Source organism: Rhinatrema bivittatum, chromosome 8, assembly GCF_901001135.1.
Source record: "Rhinatrema bivittatum chromosome 8, aRhiBiv1.1, whole genome shotgun sequence".
Taxonomy (NCBI): domain Eukaryota; kingdom Metazoa; phylum Chordata; class Amphibia; order Gymnophiona; family Rhinatrematidae; genus Rhinatrema; species Rhinatrema bivittatum.
Genome location: NC_042622.1, coordinates 261,625,017 through 261,650,999, shown reverse-complemented (window position 1 = coordinate 261,650,999; position 25,983 = coordinate 261,625,017). Strand labels below are relative to the sequence as shown.

The 25,983-nt window shown below is 46.5% G+C and overlaps 1 protein-coding gene across 1 annotated transcript in view; it reads right to left on the bottom strand.

Moving 5' to 3' along the window:
- Positions 1 to 25,983, bottom strand: part of PLCB3 (phospholipase C beta 3) — a 114,994-nt gene that overhangs the window by 21,050 nt on the left and 67,961 nt on the right. Inside the window, exon 25 of the mRNA XM_029614783.1 lies at positions 25,767 to 25,896. Coding sequence (XP_029470643.1) covers positions 25,767 to 25,896 — 130 coding nt within the window. The remainder of the gene's footprint in view (positions 1 to 25,766; positions 25,897 to 25,983) is intronic.

The following is a 25,983-nucleotide window of genomic DNA, read 5'->3' as shown; positions in this document are numbered from 1 at the left end:
AGAATTGTATACTTCTGATGGGATTCTCTCTCATGCAGCAATAAAGGAGTATCTTGCAGAGCTGAATCTTCTGACGCTGGAGATATTGAAAAGGACAGAATGAATAAAGAAATTACCAATATAGAGGTTGAACATGTTATTAAAGATCTGAGTCTGGGTAAAGCTCCAGGGGCAGATGGATTTTCTGCCAAATTATACAAGGAAATGAGTTCTGTTATAGCTGATCCCTTGATTTATATGTTCAACTCTTTATTGGAAGTGTTTTATACATTTTATATAAGTAAATAAATAAACACACAGACAGCTGCTTCTTCTGACAAGGCGGGTATAGTAGTTCTGGCCAAACCAGGGACGGATGCCAGGCTATGCAGGTTATATAGACCTATTTCGCTAATTAATGTTGATTTTAAAATTTTGGCAAAAGTATTAGCCTTGAAATTAGGTTCTATAGCCCCTATTCTGATTCACAGTGATGAACAATGACCAAACCTGGTTTGTTCCATGGAGATTAACGTCGAATAATGTTCATAGAGTTTTGAATTTAGTGTGGTGGGCTCAGCATCAGCATATATCATCTATTTTGCTGACAGTAGACACTGAAAAAAGGAAAATTGTTTCTTACTTGCAAATTTTCGTTCCTGAAGTACCACAGATCAGTCCAGACAAGGGGGTTTGGCATCCCTAACGCAGATACGCAGATGGGGGCAGAGAATAAAAACTTTGAGGCACTGCTACATAACAAAGAGTGCCACCTGCAGTCCTTCAGTATTGACCTGTACCCAAACCAAAATGAAACACAACTATCCCCTGTCCCCTCAGGGCATACATCAAACCAAGGGTTGGAGCCCCCTGAACTAGAGCTCTACATCAACCCCACGCCTCGCATCTACCTCGCCGGTAGATGCAAGAATTAAATACAAAACACTGTGCTTAATCCATAAAGCTATCTATGCCGACCATGTTGATTGGCTGAACGCAATGTTACGTATTCATACTCCACAACGTATCTTACGTTCTGCCAATAAAGGGTTACTAGTTATTCCCTCTGTGGCAAGTGCTAAACTTACATCTGTCAGAGAAAAAGCTGTCTCGTTAGCTGGCCCGAAACTTTGGAACACTTTATCTGTCGAGTTAAGACTACAGAAAAACCTAAAATTGATTAAAAAGGCTTTAAAAACGTGGCTTTTTAATCAAGCATTTGGAACAGACACTAGCCAGTGATTATTATTTTATGTTTATTCTTAGTTGATTTGATTATATTTTATTTTTTATTAATTAATTTAAAATTAAGATTTTATTTTATATGTTATTAAGTATGTGTTTTGATAGTTTTAATATTCATATTATGTTTTTTGCATTTTGTAATGTAACTATAAACCATTGTGAAGGTCAACACCAAACATCGGTATATAAAACTGATTAAAAAAATAAAATAAATAAATAATCAATCCTGTTTAGGTTCTGAATATAAGAACATAAGAAATTGCCATACTGGGTCACACCAAGGGTCCATCAAGCCCAGCATCCTGTTTTCAACAGTGGCCAATCCAGGCTACAAGTACCTGCCAAGTGCCCAAACACTAAGTAGATCCCATGCTACTGATACCAGTAATAGCAGTGGCTATTCCCTAAGTCAACCTGATTAATAGCAGTTAATGTACTTCTCCTCCAAGAACTTATCCAAACCATTTTTAAGCCCAGCTACACTAACTGCACTAACCATATCCTCTGGCAACAAATTCCAGAGCTTAATCGTGCAATGAGTGAAAAAGAATTTTCTCTGATTAATTTTAAATGTGTTACTTGCTAACTTCATGGAGTGCCTCCTAGTCTTTCTATTATCCAAAAGAGTAAATAACTGATTCACATCTACCCGTTCTAGACCTCTCATGCTTATCATATCCCCCCTCAGCTGTCTCTTCTCCAAGCTGAACAGCCCTAACCTCTTTAGCCTTTCCTCATAGGGGAGCTGTTCCATCCCCTTTATCATTTTGGTCGCCCTTCTCTGTACCTTCTCCAGTGCAACTATATATTTTTTCAGATGCGGTGACCAAAATTGTACACAGTACTCAAGGTGCAGTCTCACCATGGAGCAATACAGAAGCATTACGACACTTTCAGTTTTATTCACCATTCCCTTCCTAATTCCTAACATTCTGTTTCCTTTTATGACTGCTGCAGCACACTGAGCCAATGATTTCAATGTATTATCCACTATGATGCCTAGATCTTTTTCCTGAGTGGTAACTACGGCATGGGTTATTTTCTCTATATACAACACCTTGCACTTATCCACATTAAATTTCATCTGCCATTTGTTATGCCCAATCTTCCAGTCTTGCAAGGTCCTCCTGCAATTTATCACAATCTGCTTGTGATTTAACTACTCTGAATAATTTTGTATCATCTGCAAATTTGATTACCTCACTCATCTTATTCCTTTCCAGATCATTTATAATTATATTGAAAAACACTGGTTCAAGTATAGATCCCTGAGGCACTCCACTGTTTACCCTTTTCCACTAAGAAAATTGACCATTTAATCCTACTCTCTGTTTCCTGCCTTTTAACCAGTTTGTAATCCACGAAAGGACATTGTCTCCTATCCCATGCTTTTTAGTTTTTTTTAGAAGCCTCTCATGAGGGACTTTGTCAAATGCCTTTTGAATATCCAAATACACTACATCTACCGGTTCACCTTTATCCACATGTTTATTTACCACTTCAGATTTGTGAGGCAAGACTTGCCTTGGGTAAATCCATGTTGACTGTGTTCCATTAAACCATGTCTTTCTATATGCTCTGTGATTTTGATCTTTAGAATAGTTCCACTATTTTTCCCGGCACTGAAGTCAGGCTCACTGGTCTATAGTTTCCTGGATTGCCCCTGGAGCCCTTTCTAAATATTGCGGTTACACTGGGCACCCTCTAAGTCTTCAGGTACAATGGATGATTTTAATAATAGGTTACAAATTTTAACAGATAGATCTAAAATTTCATTTTTTAGTTCCTTCAGAACCCTGGGATGCATACCATCTGGTCCAGGTGATTTGCTACTCTTTAGTTTGTCAATCTGGCCTACTACATCTTCCAGGTTCACAATGATTTGGTTCAGTTCTTCTGACTCATCACCCTTGAAAACCATCTCTGAAACTGGTATCTCCCCAACATCCTCATTAGTAAACACAGAAGCAAATAATTCATTTAGTCTTTCTGCAATGGCCTTATCTTTCCTAAGAGCCCCTTTAACAGTCCAACCAACTTCCTCACAGGTTTCTTGCACTGGATATATTTTAAAAAGTTTTTATTATGAGTTTTTGAATGGAAATCAAGAGCTCCCACAGAAGGGGACAGCAGGGGCTTTTTAAAATCCTTATTAGTTTAAATTATTGAATATTATTTGATATCTGCTCTTTTTGAAATATTTTATTGGTGTTATATACACATTTTTGAAAATTTCCCTGAGTTAAATTACTGGAGGTTCTATTCATCAGCAGTTTTGAAATGTATATTTTTAGTATGATTTTCCTATTGTGATGTTTTATAGTTCTTGATTTTATTGTTTGATGTTTTATGAGGAATGATGGTATTTTCTGTTTTTCCATTGCTGCATTACTTACAGTCTAACTTGTGATTTCCAGTTCAGTTTGTCTGTGCATTTCTGTATATATTTTATAGTCCCTTTATTCTGTATTTGGTGACTCACCAAATTGTATGTGTAATTGGGTACCCATGGGCCAGTATGGAGAAAAATCCCCCGGCCACTATTTTCCCCTGCTCTTACCCAAAACACATGGGATTTCCACCCATAGAGATTCTACTGAGCATTTAGTCTCTTGTATGATCTTTATCCTGTTGGACTCTATATCCTCCTGGACATAAAACATGCCACACTCCCACCAAGCTGATCCTCCCTACCATTGTGATATAATTTGTACCAAACTGGGCAAGGATAATAAAAATCCTCAGATTGCATCCATGCAAGTCGAATGGTCTTCTGTCTTTCGTAAATAAGGGGCTGGGTCTTGGACTGATCTGTAGTACTTCAGGCTCGAAAATTAGCAGGCAAGAACCAATTTTCCTTTCCTGTTCATATCCCAGATCAGTCCAGACAAATGGGATGTACCAAAGCACCCCTACATTGGGTGAGCATGCGAAAGACCCACTCTCAACACACACTCACCAAAACTCTGTTCCGCTGGCTCCTGAACATACAACGGACTCCAATGGGTCAGCAGCACTCACTGGAGAGGCCACAGGTGGGCTAATGCCCATGGCACCAAATTTAGCGCAGATACTCTAGAACCCAACACCTGTAAATAATACCAGGTCTTGGGAACTGGTAGCCTCAAGAACATCCTATCTGACCCTGAAACTTTGAGATTCTCTCAGAGGTGAGAAAAACTCTGACCAACCAGGTATCGAACTGCACCCCCAGATAATCCAATGACTGTGTCGGCACCAGATGACTCTTGGCCAAATATATCAACCATTCGAGCGTCTGTAAAACCTCCATCACCCGGTGTACAGCCTGACAACATTCCTCTTCAGACTTTGCTTGAATGAGCCAGTTGTCCAGATAAGGGTAGACCAGAATCTCTTCCCTCCTTAAAGCCACCGCCACCACCACCATCACCTTTGTGAACATTCGTGGTGCTGTGGCCAACCCGAAGGGAAGGGCCTGAAACTGGAAATGATGTCCCAATACCATAAACCTCCAAAACATCTAGTGCTCCGGCCAAATAGGAATATGAAGATAGGCTTCTGTCAGATTCAGGGCCACCACAAATTCTCCTTTCCAAACCTCTGCAATAACCATCTGCAGTGTCTCCATCTGGAAACGCAGCACATGCCGTGCCAAGTTGACCTTCTGGAGATCCAAGATGGGTCGGAATGTATCTTCTTTCTTGGGAACCACAAAATAAATCAAGTACCTTCCTTGTCCCCTTTCCGGAGCAGGAACCGGCACAATAGCGTCCAGCCCTTGCAAGTGAAGTAGAGCATCCTATATTGACTTTTGCTTGCATCGGGATATGCAATGGGACACCAGGAAAGCATCTCGTATTGGCCGAAAAAATTCTAAGGCATAACAGTCTTTTATCACCTCTAGAACCTAGTGGTCTGATGTGATCCTGGTCAACTCCTCATAAAAGCAGGACAATGACTTTCCTACCGCTTTGACCGAAGAATAGACCAGCTTGATTTCAATGCAAAGTCTTACCTCCTCCAGTTCCCTGGAGTGGAGGAGGTAAGACTTCCCTGGAGTGGGGACCCCGAAAGAACTGCTGCCAACCCGAGACCTACTTTTCCCCGAGCCCGAGGCCATCTTGCCAGACCGAAACCAGGCACGTGGCGGAAAAGTCTTCTTGACAGCTTTCTTGTCCTCCGGAAATCTATTCCCTATTGATTCCCCAGGATTTTCATCAACTACTCCCGGTCTTCACCAAACAGCTGCTTTTCTTTAAAAGGAAGATCACACAGCTTCAATTTTGCCCACACATCCTTAAACAAGTAAGCAAGAGCAAAAGAAGAAAAAAAAAAACCCCAATCTGGTATACAAAGAAAGTGGCTGATATTGTAAGAGCCAAAAAACAGCATTCAGGAAATACAAAGGATCCCAAAAAGTGGAACACAGGGAAGAATATCGGAGGAAACAAAAAAGTAATCAGGAAAGCAAAACGTCAGGCAGAGGAAAAAATTGCAAAAGAGGTTAAGAGAAGTAACAAAACATTTTTCAGGTACATCAGTGAAAAGAGAAAAATCCAAAGAGGCATCCTGAAACTAAAACATGACAGATCATTGTGTGGAGGGGGGACAAAGAAGGCAGAAATATTAAACAAATACTTCAGCTCAGTGTTCACTGTAGAAGACCCAGGAGAAGGACCTCTGTTGGTTAAGACGACTGTAGATGGGGGTGAAATAAAAGATTTGCCTTTCATGGAAGGGAATGTATGGGAAGAGCTAGGTAAAATGAAAGTAGACGAAGCCATGGGGCCAGACGAGATTCACCCCAGGAGACTGAAAGAACTCAGGGATGTGTCGGCAGGTCCTCTACGCGTCCTGTTCAATAGATCACTAGATACGGGAGTGGTGCCTAGAGATTGAAGAAGTGCGATGGTGGTACTGCTACACAAGAGTGGGAGTAGGGAGGAGGTTGGAAATTACAGGCTGGTCAGCCTCACCTTGGTGGTAGGCAAACTAATGGAGATGCTGTCGAAAGAAAGGATAGCGAACCATCTATAATCTGAAGAGTTGCTTGATCCGAGACAGCGTGGATTCACCAAGGGAAGGTCGTGTTAGACTAATCTGATTGACTTCTTTGACTGGGTGACTAAGGAACTGGATCAGGGAAAAGGGCTAGACGTGTTCTACATGGACTTTCATAAAGCTTTTGATACAGTCCTACACAGAAGACTCGTAAACAAAATGAGAAGTTTAGGACTGAGTGACAAAATGATGGTGTGGATTACAAACTGGTTGTCGGACAGAAGACAGCGTGTGATAGTCAATGGAAGCTAGTCAGAAGAAAGAACGGTGTTGAGTGGTGTGCCGCAGTGTTCGGTGTTAGGACTGGTATTATTTAATATCTTTGTGAGTGACATTGCTGAGGGAATAGAGGGTAAAGTCTGCCTATTCACTGATGACACTAAGATCTGCAACAGAGTGAACACTTTGGAAGGTGTGGACAGAATGAAAAGAGATTTAAGGAAAAGAGGAGTGGTCTGAAACATGGCAGCTAAAGTTTAATGCCAAGAACTGCAGAGTCGTGCATCTGGGGAGTGGTAACCCAAAGGAGCTATACAAGCTGGGGGGAGAAGGGCTTATGTGCATGGAGCAAGAGAGAGACCTAGGGGTGATAGTGTTTAGCAATCTGAAGATGAAAAATCAATGTGACAAAGCGATAGCCAAGGCCAGAAGAATGCTGGGCTGCATAGAAAGAGGAGTATCCAGTAAGAAAAAAAGAGGTGATAATTCCCTTGTACAGGTCCTTGGTGAGGACTCACCAGGAGTACTGTATATAGTTCTGGAGACCTTACCTCAAAGGGGACATAGATAGAATGGAGGCGGTCCAGAGAAAGGTGACCAGAATGGTGGGGGGAGTCTCCAGCAAAAGTCTTACGAGGAGAGGTTGAAGGTCCTAAATATGTATACCCTGGAGGAGATGGAGAAGCAGGGGAGACATGATACAGACCTTCAGATACTTAAAAGGCATAAATGATGTTGTTGGAAAGAAATAAGGAGAACTAGAAGTCACGAAATGAAGCTCCAGGGAGGACGTTTCAGATTGAATGCCAGGAAATATTTCTTCATGGAGAGGGTGGTGAACACATGGAAGGCCCTACCAGAGGAAGTGGTGAGGATTAGGACAGTGAAGGAATTCAAAAGGGCATGGGATAAACACCGCGGATCCCGCGGATCCCTAGAGGAAAGAGGCATGTTAGAGGCAGGAGCCTTCATACAGTAAAAAAAATCTGACAGCAGAAAACTAAGACATGAAATATATAGACTGGGGGGGGGGGGGAAGGGGGGGGGGCAGACAGGGAAAACAAGAAATCACAGGGGTGAGGTACCAGTGTAAATCAAAAAGCATAAGAGGAAGTATAGGTATATAAATAATCAAGGAGGGGTGACTTACAGATGTGACACATATTACCCTTAACCAATTAACCATGACGCAACTCAAACAAGTAATCTACAAGGCCCAGACCCCGATGGTCTGTGAATCATATAGGATGTGAGCTTGCTGGGCAGAGGAGATGGGCAATTGTGTCCTTTTCTGCTGGCATTTTCTATGCTTCTATGATCAGTTATGCAACCTTCTTGCCACCACCGCCAAGACCATATTCTTGGCCGACGTCCGGACCAAGTCATATAACGCATCTGCCACATAGGCCACCCCAGCTTCCAGCGAGCCACCTGCTTAGAATGTTCTGACAGAATCATCCTCCTTCCGTGCCTTCTGCACCCAGCGCAAACATCCCCGCTGCATCAGGCTACCACAAATCGCTGCCTGGAGGCTCAAGACCTACACCTCTAACATCCTCTTCAACTGGATCTCCAGCCTGTGGTCCTGCCCACCCTGCCACAGGGATAGTGGTCTTCTTTGTGACTGCCGAAACTGCCATATCCACCTTGGGCAGCCTCAGCTGCTCCAAGGTCTCCTCTGTCAGCGAATATAATTTCGCTATTGCCCTGCTGACCTTCAAGCCAGCTTCCGGAGTATCCCACTCCCAATCTACTAGCTTCCTGATGTTTTTGGGCAATGGAAAAGCCTTCAGTGGACCCCGCAGGCAATCCACACCCTCAGGGTCTGAATACTACGGAGTGATCTTGATACCCAGCTCATCCAAGACATGCGGAATAAGGGGCCTCAACTCTTCCCTCCGAAATAACTGAACGACCCTCGGGTCATCCCCTTCGGTCACCAAAGTCTCCTCCGTATCGGCCGTAGCATTATTCGCCCCTGGATTGTCACCTGGCATGCCCATTCCTAGGATGTCCCCCAGGTCTCTACCAGCCTCAAGCAGATCCTCCAGATCTGAGAATTCCTTGGCATCTGCATGGTCCATCTCTCCCAAGGACTGAGCCAGTCCCAGGCAACACAGCAAAGCTCCAGAGCCCCCCTCCACCCACCTTGACCTTTTTCGAGGGGCACTGTGGCCTCCCCTTCAGAGGCTACTTCTCTGTTGCTCCTCACCTGGCCAAATAAGCCTTGGGTAGGAACAGGACAAACTCCGTAGAGAAATCCTCCCCATCCACCTGATCAGTCTCCTCCAGATACCCCGGGGAAAGAGGAAGTGGAGTGTCCCTGGGCCCTGTGGGAGAGGAGGTCTTTCTGCCGCATGTCTCAGGATGCATCTCCGCAATCCCAGCTCCCCCAGGAGCAACCAACATGGGCCCCGATGAATGGGTGCATCTCCGGCCGCCTGCCACCTCTGCGGAGTTTCTCTCACCCCCCCCCCCCGAGGTGCAATTGCTGCAAAGGGCACTCGAATTCAGCTGCATTTGGCATGAGCCGTAGGCCCAACAGAATTTGGCATGCTTCGATGCGGGCGCCATTAGGCCTACCACCATGGCCACCTTGCTGCTGATGCACCAGAAAAAAAAAAGGCCCGCAGCCGCACCAAACAGGCACCCCTGACAAGCCCCAGGACCACCGACAACGTCAGATACTTCGAACAGCCTCTCCCAGATGTGATTGCAGCCCTGCCACACCAAGGCCTGCCCGGGATCAAGCCCAGTCTCAGCTCCACTCAAAGGACGTGTTGTTAAATTTAAAATTAACACAAAAAATAAATGAATAGAAAGGCTGCAATATTTCCCTGCTGCTAGCCGATGATCCATGGAGAAGCCCTCTGTGGGGATGAGTGGACCAGAACTCCTCGGTCACCCAGCTCCATCTGAGGGATAGCCCAGAAAGGTACATAACACTTCAGGGAGCACAATCTCCTTTCTCTCTTGCTTCAAATCTCCAATTTCTCTCTTTTTTTTTTTTTTTACTCTCACTCAGACTGCACCTCTACCATCTGCTGGAGACAGAGAAATACTGAGGGCCTGCAGGTGGCGCTCTCGGTTAAGTAGCAGTGCCTGAAAAGTTTTTTATTCTCGGCCTCCATCTGCTGGAAGGGAGGCAAAACCCATTTGTCTGGACTGATCTGGGGTATGAACAGGAAGCGTTTGATTTGTTACACTGGGAGTTTTTGTTTGCCGTTTTGGAAAAAATGGGATGGGATGGGATGGGATGGGATGGGATGGGATGGGATGGGAGCTCCATTTTCTTCAGTGGGTTAGAAAGTTATATATGGATCCTTCAGCAGGTATTAAGGTAAATGGAGGCTGCTCTGCACCCTTTCAGGTTGGTAGGGGAACTGGGCAAGGACGCTTATTTATCGCCTTTATTTGCTTTGTATCCCCTGCCTTTCGCGGAAAGCGTTCAAAGAACAGATGGAGTCAGGGGAATAAAAGTAGAAGATAATAAATGTAAACTATTGCTATTTGCAGATGATGCCCTCTTCACTGTGGCAGAGCCTTTGAAGTCTTTGGAGATTCTTATTGGGGGGGGGGGGGGGGGGAACTGATTTGTTTGGAAGGATGTTCAGGGATTAAGATGAATGAGGAAAAATCTGAGATTTTGAATGTTTCAGTTTCTTCTGAGCAAATGGAGAGGATTAGAAGGAAGTTCACTTTTAAGGCTTTAAAATATCTTGGGAGTACGCATTGGGGGCCACATTAGAACATCTGTTCAAAGGGGTCGATTTTAAGTCCCGCACGCACGTTATAAAAATCTGATGGCTGCGCGCACATGTGCGCCGGATTTTAAAATCCGGGCGTGCACGTGTGGGCGGCCTGCGACTCGCGCACGGGGGGATTTTTACAAAGCAACGTGTGGCCATGCAAGTAAAGCTTCCCCAGTTCCCTCCCAGTCTGCGCCAAACTAAGGAGCGGATTGGGAGGGAACTTCCCTATACCCCTACCTAACCTTCCTACCTTTTCCCCTCTCCTCCCCGACCCCTAACCCCTTCCTATTAGGTTTTTTTTTTTTGTTTGTTTTCAACTTACTTCAACTCCAAAGTTGAAGTAACCTCCATGCGCTGGCAGCAGACCGGTGCGCGCTTCTCCGGGACTACGGCCAGACCACACCCCCCAGCCCGCCCCCACCCACCCATGCCCCCAAGCCTGTCCCCACCCAGGCCACACCCCCAAGCCTGTCCCCACCCAGACCACACCCCCAGCCCGCCCCCACCCACGCCCCCAAGCCTGTCCCCACCCAGGCCACACCCCCAAGCCTGTCCCCACCCAGACCACACCCCCCAGCCCGCCCCCACCCACGCCCCCAAGCCTGTCCCCACCCAGGCCACACCCCCAAGCCTGTCCCCACCCACGCCACACCCCCCAGCCCGCCCCCACCCACCCACGCCCCCAGCCCGCCCCTTCGGAGAGGCTCGGCACTTCTGCGCGTACCGGGGTATCACACGCGTGGCTAGGCCCGTTGTAAAATTAACGCGGTGCGCACAGAGCCCGGCCACATGCGTAAACCCCGAAATTTATGTGCGTAGCCTTTTTAAAATCTGGGCTTTAGAGGATTAATATGGTTTAGTGAGAGGGAATAATCGCAGGATGGGATAAGGAAGATCTCACTCGGTAAGGACAAATTGTGGTCATTAAGATGAATGCATTGCCTGGGTTTTGTTAATATTTCCAAACCCTTCCGGTACATATCCCAGATCTCTGCTTTCAGAGGGGGCAGAAGGAACGCTTCTGTTTTTATTTGGCAAAGGAGGCTGCCCCAGGGTATCGGGGAGAATCCGGTATCAGCCAAAAGGTAAGGGGTGGATTAGGAGCTCCACGTCTTCGGTGGTATTACAGAGCTTCGCAAATGCAGGCTGTAAGAGTTTCGCATAGAGAAAAATAAATCAAAAGATGGCTTCTTATTGAAAATTCGTTGATGAAGGAGTTTGCCATTGGGAATACAGATTTGATCGCCTAGTCATGCAGGGATTCCCAGGCATGTGATTCCTCCTCTCCCTGCTTTAACATTTGAGGTTTGGGATGAGCGGAAACGTGTTAGTAGCACAGAGGATTTATTGCTATAGGTTCTCGTTTCATTCTAAGAAGGAATTTGCACCAGCAGTCACATCAAGTGCATTTTTGGAATGAAGGGAAAAGAGATGCTCTAGGTTGGGACAGACTTGGGAAGATAAAGAAAGTTTGCCTTTTTCCAAACTGCCACAGCTCGTCCAGATACCAGATAAAGGTGCTTTATTATTATTTGCAACTCAAACACTTTATGCAGCAACAGAAGGTTATGGGAGACGTAGGGAAGGGCAAATCTTTATCTGAAGGGTTTTGTGATCATGCTGATGAAGGGAGTCGAGCGATCTCTAGGATTTATGGGAAAATTGTTTCTTACCTGCTAATTTTCGTTTCTGTAGTATCACGGTTCAGTCCAGAATCCTGGGTTTTGCCTCCCTGCCAGCAGATTTTATTTTTATTTATTTATTTATTTCTTTTGTATACCGACATTCGATCGAGATATCACATCGGTTTCCAGATAACTAAAGGAATAGGGTGGTAACAGCCCTATTTTACATTATAACATGGTATTAAATAGATATAAGAATATTTTACATTATAACATGGTAATAAATATAACAAGAATATTTTACATTATAACATGGTAATAAATATAACAAGTTGTAACAGAACTAACAGGAGTACATGGAACATTAGACTATAGTATATAACATATATACATAACTGGCTTGTTGATGAGGATAAATTATGGTAAGGAGAGCAGGGAGTGTAAAGGGGGTAGGGGAGAGGAGGGGGTGAGTGGGAGGAAGGTAGTGATAGGGAGGGAAAGGGTGGTGGGAGATGCTTGTGTAGGGAGGGAAAGGTGTGGGGCGAGATGCTTGTGGAGGGGGCATGGAGTGGATGGTGCGAATTGGGCGGGTTATGTGTCGGGTGGGAAAGCTTTTAAAAATAGCCATGTTTTGAGGTGTTTTTTGAAGACTTGCAGTGAAGGTTCGTTTCTGAGACAGGTGGGGAGGGTGTTCCATAAGGTGGGGCCCGCTATTGTTATGGCTCGTTTGCGGGTGACGTTGAGGTGTGCAGCTTTGAGATTGGGGACGGCTAGGAGTCCAGTGTTGGTGGATCTGAGAGTTCTTTGAGTAGGGTAAGGTTGTATTCCGTTGTTTAGCCAGTCCATTTTGTTGTTGTTTATTTTTTTGTGCATGAGGGTGAGGGTTTTATACTGGATTCTTTGTGTAATGGGTAGCCAGTGGAGTTCTTTGAGCGTGGGTGTGATGTGAGGGGATTTTTTGTTGTTAGAGATGATTCTGGCGGCAGCGTTCTGTAGAACTTGGAGGGGTTTGATGTGTATTTCTGGTAGTCCGAGGAGGAGGGAGTTGCAGTAGTCGAGTCTTGACAAGATAATTGATTGGAGGACTGTTCTGAAATCGTGCTCTTGGAGAAGGGGTTTGAGTTTTTTTAATGTCTGCAGTTTGAAGAATCCATCTTTGATTGTATTGGAGATGTGTCGTTTAAAGTTGAGTTGGCTGTCAATTGTTACGCCTAGGTTTCTTGTGGACGGCGTGAGTGAGGTTTGTGAGATTTGTGGCACTCCCGGGTTGATTGAGTTTCCTGGGTGGTCAGAGGGGGTGCACTTGAGTGGATAGGAGGGATGGTCATCGTGGATGTGAATGATTTCTGTTTTGGCTTGGTTGAGACATAGTGATAATTGAGATAGTAAATGGGATAAGTTTGAGCTGAGTTTGTTCCATTTTTCCATAGTGAGTTGAATGGAGTTGTTTATGGGGAGTAATATTTGTATGTCGTCTGCATAGACAAAGTAGGTGAGGTTTGCCTCTGATAGGTATTTGCATAGTGGGATGAGATATATGTTGAAGAGGGTTGATGATAGGGAAGAACCTTGTGGGACTCCATGAGTGAGGGGCACTTGTGAGGATTCAGATGAGTTCATCTTGACGATGTAAGATCTGTTTGAGAGGTAGGATTTGAACCACTTGATTGTGGTGTCTTGGAGACCAATTTCTTTAAGTCTGGTGAGGAGTGTTCTGTGATTGATGGTGTCGAAGGCGGCTGATATATCAAGAAGTATCAGGAGGAACGATTTGCCTTTGTCGCGGCCTTTGAGGATGGTATCGGTGAGGGAGAGGAGGAGGGTTTCAGTGCTGAAGAGTTTTCTGAAACCATGTTGTGTAGGCTGAAGAACATTAAAGGTTTCAAGGTGGTCTGTGAGTTGATTGTTGACTGTTTTTTCGATGATTTTTGCTAGGAATGGGAGGTTGGAGACTGGTCTGTAGTTTGCTGGGTCGGATTTGTCGAGTTGAGGCTTTTTGATGATTGGTTTGATGATGGCGTTTTTGAGTTTTTCTGGGAAGATTCCTTGTTCTAGGGATAGGTTGATGATGTAGGTTATTGGTTTGACAATAATCTCTCTGATGAGTTTTAGGGTTTTGATGGGGATGGGGTCTAAGGGATGGGATGCAGGGTTGGTTTTTCTGATGATAGGTTCAATTTCTGTGGTAGCAACAGGAGTGAATTGTGACCATGAGTGGATAGGAGGGGGGGTGTCAATTAAGTCATTGTGGGTTTGCGGAATCTTGGCAATGATGTTGTTGACTTTATCCTTGAAGAAATGTGCTAGTTTTTCACTGGAGATGTTGCTGGGGTTTGGCGTATTGTCATTTTGTCATTTGTCATTTGGATGGGGTTGGTAAGGTCTTTGACATAGGCGAAGAGGGTCCTTGGGTTAAATTGGTAATCGTGAATTCTTGATGTGTGGAAATTACGCTTTGCTGTGTTAAGGTCAGTTGTATAGTTGTGTAGTAGTGTTCTGTATTTGTCTTTCAGGTTTGAGGTGGAGACAGACACTGTACATAACCCAGTGTCCCACCTGCAGTCCATCAGTATTGACCTGTACCCAAGACAAGACGACAGCAATTTCTAAGCAAGCTTCTAAGCAAACTTGCTCCCCTCCAATGAGCCGGAAGAAGGTGAATTTATCCAAAGAGATAACATTTTCTCAAATTTAACATACGTGATCAGCATTGAAAACCTCCAACTCCGCACTATATACAAAGCAACAGTATGAGCGGCAGACTCTCCCCCCCAGTAAATGGGCGGGTCTCTGGACTGATCTGTGGTACTACAGGAACGAAAATTAGCAGGTAAGAACCAATTTTCCGTTCGTTGTATGTACCCAGATCAGTCCAGACTCCTGGGATGTACCAAAACGCCTCTTAAATCAGGTGGAACCTGGAGAGTTCCACTTGTAGAACACTCTCACTAAAGCACATGGAAGTTGGAGCTCTGACATCCAAGCGGTAATGCCTAGCAAAAGTGAGCAACTTCCCAGTAGCCATCCAGCAAATTTCATGCTGAGTCACCTGCTGCGACTCAGCCCAGGAAGTTGCCTGAGAACACGTCAAGTGTGCCCCTAGAAAGAGGTGATGCAATCTATGGAAATCATAAGTGGCCTTTAGATACCTCAATAATGCATGCCTCCAATCCGTAAAAGTTGGAAGCTCTACTGTCTAACTAAGATATAACACAGAGACTACATCTGGCAGAAAAAAAACGGCACCATGCATAAAGATACCCCTGAATCAGACATCTGTAGGTAGGGATCTTGACATGACAGCGCTTGGAGCTCAGAAATTTTCCTGGCTGAACAAATAGTCACCAAAAAAGCCACTTTAAGAGTCAAGTCCTTAACTGTAGCTCTCTTTAGTTGTTCAAACTGAGCCTCACACAATTCTCTAAGGACTAGATTCAGATTTCAAGATGGACAAATGTTCTGCACCTGAGGACGCAAGTTCTTAGCTCCCTGAAGGAAGCACAGAATATATGGATGTGCGGACAGAGGATACCCTTGCACCTTACCCCAGAGACAACCCAATGTCACTATCTGGACACTCAGAGAAATAAAGGCCAGTCCCTTGACCAGAACCTTTCTGTAGAAAAGCCAAAATATGCGACACCGTAGCCTGAACAGACTGAGGCTGTACTCAGTCAACAGCAGACCAGGACTTGAAGATCTTCCAAATTCGTACATACATCAAGGATGTAGAAGGTGGAAATAACCTTTAGGAATATCCCTTCCATCTCAGTTGTCTCCTCTCAGAAACGAAGCTGTGAGACAGAAGTGAGCCGCCTGACCCAAAAATATTGGGCCCTGGTGGAAAACTGTCGACTGAGCTCAAACCTCAGGGGTCCATCTATGGCCATGTTGCTCAGATCTGGGAAGTATAGTCGATATGGTCACTCTGGGGCTACCAGGATCATGTTGCCTGGATGTTTTTCTATTCACCGTAATCCCTTGTCCACCAGAGGCCACAGGAGGGAAGACAAAGAAGAATCCCTCAAGTCCACGGCAGCACCAGAGCTCTGATTCCTTTGTATAGTGTTCTGTTCAGCAACTGTAAAACCATGATGTTTTGGTATTCTCTTTGGGCGGGATACCCCCATCTTAAAGCCATGAATGAGACACATCGCTGCCTCCGACAGCTCCCCTTCCCCGGGATCTAACTTTTTTGACTGATAAAATCCACCTGAACATCGTTCACTCCGATGATGTGAGACGCTGCCATCCTCTCCAAGTGCTGTTCTACCCAGAGAATCAATTCCTGGGCCTTTCGAGCCATTGCCTGATTCTTGGTTCCGCCTTGACAGTTGATGAAGTCCACTGTTGTTGCATTGTCTGATAGGATCCATACTGGATGGCCCCGTAACCTTGGCAGACAAGCAAGCAACGCAAAATGCACTATTCTCCTCTAACCAATTGAACACTGGCCATGTACTGACTGATCTTGCCACATTGCCCTCCATCCAGGGAGGCTTGCATCGGTGGTGACCATTATCTAATTCGGAATCTCCAATTCCGCACCACGCTCAAGATTGGTGCGAGTAAGCACTTCAAAAGACTGCCCCTGGCTTTCCCCTCTAATGGAAGAGGACAATGAAATTCTTCCAATAACAGATTCCAGCAGAAGAGCAGCCCCCTGCAGAGGCCACATATGTGCGATCACCCAATGCATTAATTCCAATGTCGATGCCATAGAACCAGACCTATAAATAAGTCCCAGACCTTCTAGCAGAAGCCTAATCTGACTCTGCAATTTCAGTAATCTCTTTCCGTGAGAAACACTTTCTGCCAGTGTGTCGAACTAAGCTCTAGATACTCCAGAGTTTGTAAGAGGACTAAATGACTCATGGCTAGGTTCACCACCCATCCTTTTGTACTGATTGTCAGCAGAGGTCATTTGATTTCGCACGAATAAGCCAGTCATCCAGATACAGATACACCAACACACCCTCCTTTTGCAATGAGGCTGCCCGCACCAGTATCACCTTGGTGAACATACATGGAGCCGTCGCCAGCAGAAGGGAAGGACTTGAAACCAAAAATGTTCCCTTAGGACCATGCATCTCAGGAATCTCTGGTGCTTTGGCCTGATGGCTATGTGCAGATACACCTCTATCAAGGCGCTAAGAACTCTCCCTTGCGCTATGACGAACCTCAGGGTTCCATGCAGAAATGGGGAACCTTAAAAGCTGCATTTACCTTCTTTAAATCCAATATCTCTTGAATTGGATACGGGGGGGGGGGGGGGGGGAACAGGATGTTTAACTTAAAATTGACCTTCGGCTATACTAAGCGTGTTCAGGGTCTGAGCTAACAAACTCCACAAGACATCTCTGAAAAAAAGAAAAAAATCTGAGCAGGGTCAAAAGCAGCTTTCAATCATATTCAATTTCTCCCTCCGATGTCTCATGATCCACACCTCCTTGAACATTAGTCACTAGGGACAGCCTCCCTGCGGCATTTGCCCACTGTGACTGACAAATGGGAGACCCGAGCACGTGATCCCTACATAGCAGGTCGCTTCGCCTTCACTGGGCACCCCTGCAAAAAGCTCTGCAGGCCCTGGAAACATTCCACCCAGGAGGATGAGGAGGATGGATCTGTAGCGGAGCCCATAGGTTCAACCTTGCTCTCTCCAACCTCTCTCTCAGGGAAGCTTCTGCCCTCGGGAACAAGGGAGGAGAACTGACCATTGCCTCGCCCCCCACGCCACTCCCCCTCCAGAAACACCATAGGCCGAGGGGTTGTCACAACATTGGCAAAAGTTATAGCAGTCAAATCGCTTTGAGCATCTAAGCAGCGCTGACACAAACGGAGAGAGAGTGAGGACTGAAATGCTATCTGTGAGGCTTGTCATCTGATAGCAAGGCGCTTGGGACCTGTTTGTCCCCTGCGCCTGGCTCTCCTGAACCTCAGCTCTAGGTGTGCGCACACCAATGCCACCTGGGCATACATGCACACCCTTCCAGGACAAGCGCAAATACATGCTCAAGGCTAGGGTGGCAGTCATACGCACACAAGTACATGCATAAATATGCGCTTGTATAGGCCATGGTCGTACGTGCACAAGTAGCTGCACAAATATGCGCTCAAGTTTAGATTGCAGTCTTATGCGCACAAGTACCTGCGCAAATACGTGCTCTAGTTTAGGTTGCACAAGTATCTATGCAAATACGCACACAAGTCTAAGTTGCAGACGTAAACACTCAAATCTAGACCGCGGCCCTTAAGTGCACAGGTTCCAGCACACGCAACCACCATGCAGTGAGAATGCTCACACAAGAGAAAAAAAAAACAAAACGCTGCAGTGGCCTACCACATGGCTAATTAAAGCCTGCCTGTACCTTCAGTGTGTTTAGATCTGGATCCGTTTAACATCCAACACCGAAAATCATCAGCCTGAAGAGATTCTCAACCGTTCAGGCCTCTTGACTGGCTGAGAATCATTGAAGACTGGGGCCAAGTGCCAGCATCTCACTAAACACGCTTGGCGCATAAGCAAATTAAAACAGGTAGAAGACCTCTAACAGAACCAGAGACGACTCCTCAGTGCACGTGCCTCTCTGCGGGACAGGAAACCGCCAGCAATAGTTGAGGGGATTTCCCTTGCCTCTCCCGCTGATGCTGCTAGGGAATCGAAATTGGCTGCCATTTCCACGCTGACGGGGAAAGCCTCAGGCCTAGACCCAGTCACCCATGAGGCTTGTTCTACCGGTGCAGTCAATCTTGATGCTGACCCCTGAATGGTTTGCTGCATGCACACACTGTTCCTCCCAGCACCCTCAGCAGCACTAGCTCCTCAATGCCAAGCAGGGAAACAGTCCCTCAGCACCATGGAGCCAACACTTGGTCTCCGCTGAAGGCAGAGAAGCTGCTGAAACACCCCACTGCTGAGCTCCCTGAGCTGCTAAGGTTGCTTTCTCCCTGGAACCCCGCTGCTGCACAGATTCCTTTATCTAGTTCTTTTTTTTTTACTCTCTGACAACAAACATAGAAACCAATACTTTCCGTTGGTGTAGAGCAGGGATGGTGAACTCCAGTCCTCGAGGGCTGCAAACAGGCTAGGTTTTCAGGATATCCACAATGAATAAGCATGAGAAAGAGCTGCATGCCCTGCCTCCACTGGATGCAAATCTTTCTCATGCGTGCTCATTGTGGATAGATGATCCGACCTCCTGAAACCATTAGTAACCTTGAGATATCGAAGCAAGGCCCTGTGGCCATCCAAAAGCTTAAGCTCTCGAGCATACTGCACAGAAGCATCCAATTCTGGAAAAGCTGGGAGCTCGATAGTCTGATTAACATGAAAGGCAGAGACCACCTTCAGGACAAAGGAAAGAACCGTACGCAATGTGACTCCAGAATCAGATATTTGAAGAAAAAGGTCCCTGCACGACAAAGCATGCAATTCAGAAATCCTCCTGGCGGAACAGATGGCCACTAAGAAAACGACCTTGACAGTCAAGTCCTTAAGGGTCGCTCTCCGAATTGGCTCAAATGGAGCATCACACAATACTCGCAAAACTAGGACGACGCAAATTCTTAACTCCCCAAAGGAATCTCTGTACATCTGGATGGGAAGATAAGATGTATCCCTCAACCTTCCCTTGCAAGCAGGCTAGAGCTACTACCTGTACCCTAAGAGAATTAAAAGCAAGGCATTTAGCTAAACCCTTTTGTAGAAAAGGCAATACGTGAGATATTGGGGCCCAAACCGCCTGTATCCCTCAGTAGGTACAGCAAGCCTCAAACACTTTCCAAACCTGATCATATGAGAGGGAGGTAGACTTCCGCCTAGCCTGCAAAAGCGTAACGATCACTGGCTCTGGGTATCCTCTCCACCTCAAGCAACGCCTCTCAAAAGCCATGCCGCTAGACAAAGCGATCTGCCTGGTCGGAAAATATGGGTCCCTGTTGGAGAAGACCCGGAAGATGACTGAGGCGCAGTGGACCATCCACCGCTAGATTGATGAGATCTGTGAATCACGGTCAACGCGGCCACTCTGGGGCTACCAACAACACATTCCCCAAATGCTTCTCTATGCGGCGCAACACCTTACCCACTAGAGGCCACGGAGGGAAAACAGAGCAGTATCCCCCAAGGCCAGGGCACCACCAGAGCGTCGCCTCCTCGGCCCCGTACTTCCTCCTGCGGCTGAAAAACCGAGGAGCTTTCGCATTGAGCCAAGTCGCCATCAAATTGACGTGAGAACAACCCCACCTCTTTCGGATGAGCTGCATTGCCAACTCCGCCAATTCCCACTTGGCTGAATCTAAGCTCTTGCGACTGAGAAAATCGGCCTAGATGTTGTCGATGCCTGCGATATGAGACGCAGCTAACTGAACCAAGTACAGTTCCGCCCAGAGAAACAGCTCCTGAGCTTCCAGGGCCACCCCCTGGCTCTTGGTGCTGTCCTGACGATTGATGTAAGCTACCATCGTTGCATTGTCCGACAGAACCCTGACCGATCAAACCTGAACGAGAGGGAGGAAGCCCGAAGTGCCAGCCGCACAGCCCTGGTCTCCAACTGATCGATAGGCCACGAGGCGTCTACCACCGACCAAGTGCCCTGGGCTGACTGCCCCTCGCAGACCGCCCCCAACCAGAGAGACTGGCATCGGTAGTGAGAATCACCCAATCTGGAACTTCGAGACTGACACCACGCTGCAGATTGGATGACTGTAGCCACCACAAGAGGCTGCTCCGTGCTGACGCATCCAGCAAGAAAAGCCTGCGTCAGAGGATTCCACCTCTCCAACAGAGCCCTCTGAAGCAGATGCATATGCACGAAGGCCCACGGCACCAATTCCACTGTTGAGGCCATCGACCCCAGAACCTGCAAAAAAATCCCAGGCTCGGGGCACCCTCAACGCCAATAAGCGGCGAACTTGTAACTTGATCATCCTCTCCTCCATGAGAAACACTTTGCCTTGCCTCATTTCAAAACGAGCCCCTAGATAGTCGAGTTTCTGAGACGGCTCCAAGTGATTCTTCGCCCGATTGACCACCCAGCCGAGAGACTCTAGCAGACGAATAACTTTCTTTACTGAAGAATGGCAGCAGTCTAATGATTTCTCCAGAATCAGCCAATCATCGAGATAAGGGTGCACCAGCACTCCCTCACGCCGAAGAGCTGCCGCCACCGCCGCCATTACCTTGGTGAACGTGCAAGGAGCCATGGCCAGCTCAAAAGGGAGAGCCTGGAACTGGAAATGCTGACCCAGCACTGCGAACCTCAGGAAGCGCTGATGATCCGGACAAACGAGGATATGTAGATATGCCTTCATTAGATCCAGGGAAGCCAGAAATTCCCGAGTGCGAACCACCGCAATCACTGATCGTAAACCGCGTATTTTAAAGATGCATTGTCTGACTTGAGGTCCAGTATGGGGCGAAATGAGCCCTCTTTCTTCAGCACCACAAAGATGGAGTATCGACCCCTGCCCCATTCATGCGGAGGAACTGGGATTACCGCCCCCAACTTGCGCAAAGTCTCCCGAACTGCGCGACTCTTTGCCGAAAACCCGCAGGGGGAGACTAAGAACAGGTCGCGAACGGGACATGCAAACTCTAATGCGTAATTATCTCTTATCACAGTGAGGACCCACTGATCCTGCGTAATCTTGGTCCACTCCCCATAAAACCCTGCTAGATGGCCCCCTATATAGGAAACGGCAGAGTGAACCGGCCTTGCTTATTTGGGAGGATTAGAACCCAGTAGCTCCCCCACCACCCATGGGAGCCCTGACAGGTCTCCGGCCACCCCAAAAGGACTGACCCTAATTTGAGCCTCGAGGTTGAAAGGGTTTCTGCGACTGCAACACCACGGGACCCCTAGAAGAATGAGATCATCTGCCATCCCTAAAACGCGACCTGGACTGAAAAGCCTGACGATTCCGAGGCTTGTCCTCCGGCAACTTGTGTACCTTCGTCTCACTCAACTGCTTTATCAGCTGTTCCAACTGCTCACCAAACAACAGATGACCCTTGAATGGCAAGAACCTAAATGGGCCTTAGAAGAGACATCCGCAGACCAATGACGGAGCCACAGCAAATGTCTGGCCGCCACAGCGGAACTCATAATCAGAGATAGCGAATGCACCAAACCACAGAGAGCATCAGCTACGTATGCGACCAATGCCTCCACAAGATCTGCGTTAGACGCGTCAGCCCCTGGTTGCGTTTGCCCGTCCTGAAAACTCTGAACCCAGCACAGACATGCCCTTTGCATAAAGCTGGAGTAAATGGCAGCCCCCTCAAAACTCCTTTTGAGATGAAGCTCCAACTTCCGATCCTGAACATCCTTAAGGGCTGTGGCTCCCGCAACCATAATAGTGGTCTTCTTAGTGACTGCGGAAACTGCCGCATCAACCTGCGGAAGCGCAAAAAGCGCCAAGGTTTGCTCCGGCAAGGGATAGAGTTTAGACATCGCTCTACCCATCCTTAACCTTGAGTCTGGGGAATCCCACTCATGCTCTACCAATTGCCGTACAGACTTATGATAAGAAAAAGCGGAAGGAGGAGCCCTAAGGCTATCTAGGACAGGATCCGCCCCATCCATCTCCGGAACTTCCTGAGGAGCTTTCAATCCCAGCTCCTTGAGAACTTGAAGGAGCAGAGGCTCCAACTCCTCCCTCCGGAAAAAGTGGAGAATTTTGGGGTCATCACCCTCCAAAACTGAAGGGGCCCTCATGTTATCTCCCTGATTCAAGTCTGGGGACCTCTGATCATGTGCTGCCGACACTGCCGCTGCCCCCCCCCCCCCCCCAGAGGGACCGGGACCCCCAAGTCCTCCGCCGTCCCGCCCGGGCTGGGCAAACGCGGGACCCCCAAGTCTCGTGAACCATTCTCTCCCCGAGACAAAAGAGAAGGAAACTAAACAAAAAAACAAAACAGGCACGACCGGGGGGTTGCCCCCAGAGCCTTACCACTCAGCTGTCGTCCCTTTTTCTTTTTTAAACTTTACTAAAAAAAATAGCAGGGAAGATCCTCTCCTAAAGCTGAAAGGAGCTGTCCAGCTCAGTTCAGCCACAAGCCAAACAAGGAGAGAAACCCCTGAAGAAAAAAGGGAGCTGAAAGCCGCTAGACCGGCCTCATGAGGGGAGGGATCTGGATCACCAGATTTACACCCCACGGAACAATTTGGACCTCAGCTGATCCACCTCAACCGAACAGGGAATGGTTCCCTAGGGCAACCAAACCCCTGGGAGGAAGGCTCACCCGAACAATACAAAAAAAGGCTAAAAAGGCAAAAAAGACTGCAGGTTTATGCACCAGCACCATCTGCTGGAGACAGAGAAATACTGATCTACTGCAGGTGGCACCAGGACTTATCAAGCAGTGTCAGCGAGGTTTTTCTCTGTCTCCATCTGCTGGCAGGGATGAATAAACCCAGGAGTCTGGACTGATCCGGGTACGTACAGGGAACACTGGCTATATCAGTCTCCTTTTGTCAAACTTTAGCGACCCAGCCCAGGACAAACTGTATAAAAGGGATACTTCCCTGCTCCACTGGGCTTGCAGTGCAGAACTGCCAGAAGATTCCATCACTGTCTCATGGGGGATGAGGAATCTGGACCACCAGATGATCACCCCACAGACCTCCGGACCAAGCTATTAGAAGGGTCACCACCTCAAACCAGGGGGATGGACCCACCAGGACCTCACAACTCCCTGGGAGGATCCAGAAATTTTGTCTTTTAATCTTTTTTTTTCTCTCTCTCTCTCTCCAGACTGCAGGTTTTACACCATCTGCTGGAGACAGAGAAATACTGAGGGACTGCAGGCGGCACACTGGGTTATGTACAGTGTCACAAACTTTCTCTGTCTCCATCTACTGGCCGGGAAGCAAAACCCAGGAGTCTGGACTGATCTGGGTACGTACAGAGAATTCTTGTTAAACGTTGAATTGAAGGATAAACCCAATCATTAAATTTCTTGGGGAAAAGGACCTGGGTCAATTATTTGAGGAGTCTGCTTGGGACATTTGCTTTCTATATACCAAATAAAGTTGCTAATATTGTAGAAAATGGATATACATTGCTGTTCCGCTGGTGTTTTACTGAAGGATTACCCCTTGGTAGAAGATGTTTGCTGGAGGGAGGGTGGGGGAGGAAGGGAACTCGCTTTCATATATGGTGGGAGAATAATGGAATACTGCATTGAAAATGAAGCGTAGTATGATGGGGATACTGGTTCCGAAAGATCCTGAATTCTTAGGGTGGAATATTCCTACATCAGATTGCGATGTTCTAATGTCTCTTTTGGGATATGAGGGCAACTACAGCACGATGTGAGCTGGCGAGCCACTGGAGAAAGAAAATCGTTCATCAGAAGAGAAGGTATGCATTCACCTGGAGAAAGTTTATTATATGAGTAAACTTACAGCATATAAAAGTAATAAGTTAGCAATGTTGAAAGATATTTAGGGCCCATATATAAATAAATTATAGCCACTGCATAAAACGAGTATTTAAGCATTTACAGCAGATATCAATTACTGGACAGACAGTAAGGGTAACATGCATGGCGTGTAGTATATATATATATATCTCTGACAGTGATTCCACGTCTCATAAATTATAGCCACTGCATTGTTTAAAATAGTTAAACTCCTATCTTTTAACCAATAGTTGGATAATTTTCTATATATATATATTGGTGACAGGATCGCACTACAAAATTGCGATGTAAAATGTGACTTGGACTTCCAGAGATTAGCATTATGTAGTAGCTTGCATTTGTATTAGTAGTGGTAATATTTACTGCTCTTTTCAATCTGTGCAAAGAGAAGGTATCAAGGAGTGGGGAAGAAAATTATCCAACTATTGGTTAAAAGATAGGAGTTTAACTATTTTAAACAATGCAGTGGCTATAATTTACGAGACGTGGAATCACTGTCAGAGAGATATATATATATATATATATACAGACACACACTACACGCCATGCATGTTACCCTTACTGTCTGTGCAGTAATTGATATCTGCTGTAAATGCTTAAATACTCGTTTGTTTGTATTTGTGTATGTTTAAGGAACATTGGACGTGAGGTGTTGGATACTCAATAAAAATCATTAATTGAAAAAAAAAAACAACAACTCCACTAAGATTCGTCCATTAGTATGCCAAATACAAACAGAAGCAGGTTGGGTTTGAAGCCTGGTTACACACCGAAGGACAGGCCTCTATAAAACTGTGAGATCCAGCCCTCGAGTCCGCGCTGTCGGTGTAACCCATACAAGCTTAGCAAAGGCTGTCAGGAAAAAAAAAGTTCCCATTCTGATCTTACAAACAAACAAAAAAAAAAAACCAACCCTTCGTAGTTCCACATACTACTTACAGAAATCTTCTTGGGAAGTTTTTGAGCTGAAGTTGCTGAAAGCTCTGGATGGCTCGTGTCAGAACCCCTGCTCCATGACACTGAAGCACATGACTGCCCATAAACTCAGGAACGAGAGGATGATGGAGGGGGATTTCACACAGGAAATCGAGCGGCTTACACGGCCATTCACGAGGCCGGCCTGGCTCACCCTTTCCTCTTGGTAATTGTAAACGGGCTTCTTTCAATTTTCTTGGGAACATTTTCCACCCCCGAGTCCTCCTGGGTAAACTCTTGATGTCGGATACTATTCGTTCCTAAATATTTGAAAATTTAATCTGCTATTTTGAAAACACAGAGCCGTCGGCAAATCCATCACCCAGGCCCTCTCCTCCAAGCACAGTTCCATCTGCTCTGGGTCCATCCTGCAGCCCTGAGAGGGAACTGCACTCCCACATCATCCTCTCCAGACCTGAAACCAAATCCCCTCCCTTCCCGCCGAGCTGCAGTGCAGAGAGAGAGAGGATCGCAGCAGCATACAAACCGCACGCTTACCTATGTTCCTAAGCCCGGTCAGGCCCGGGGTGACAGTGACGGGGACGTCGGTCTTTGGAGCTGTTTTCTGCACGGGTGGGGATTTAGTGTCTGATTTCGGCAGCTCCTTTGGCTTCTCCATGTTGGTGCCCTGATTACGATAAAAAGAAAAATGTACAAAACGCTCCCCAGGAGAACAGGCCCTCCCCCCGCCTCTCCTCCCCCCAAGCCTTTGTGC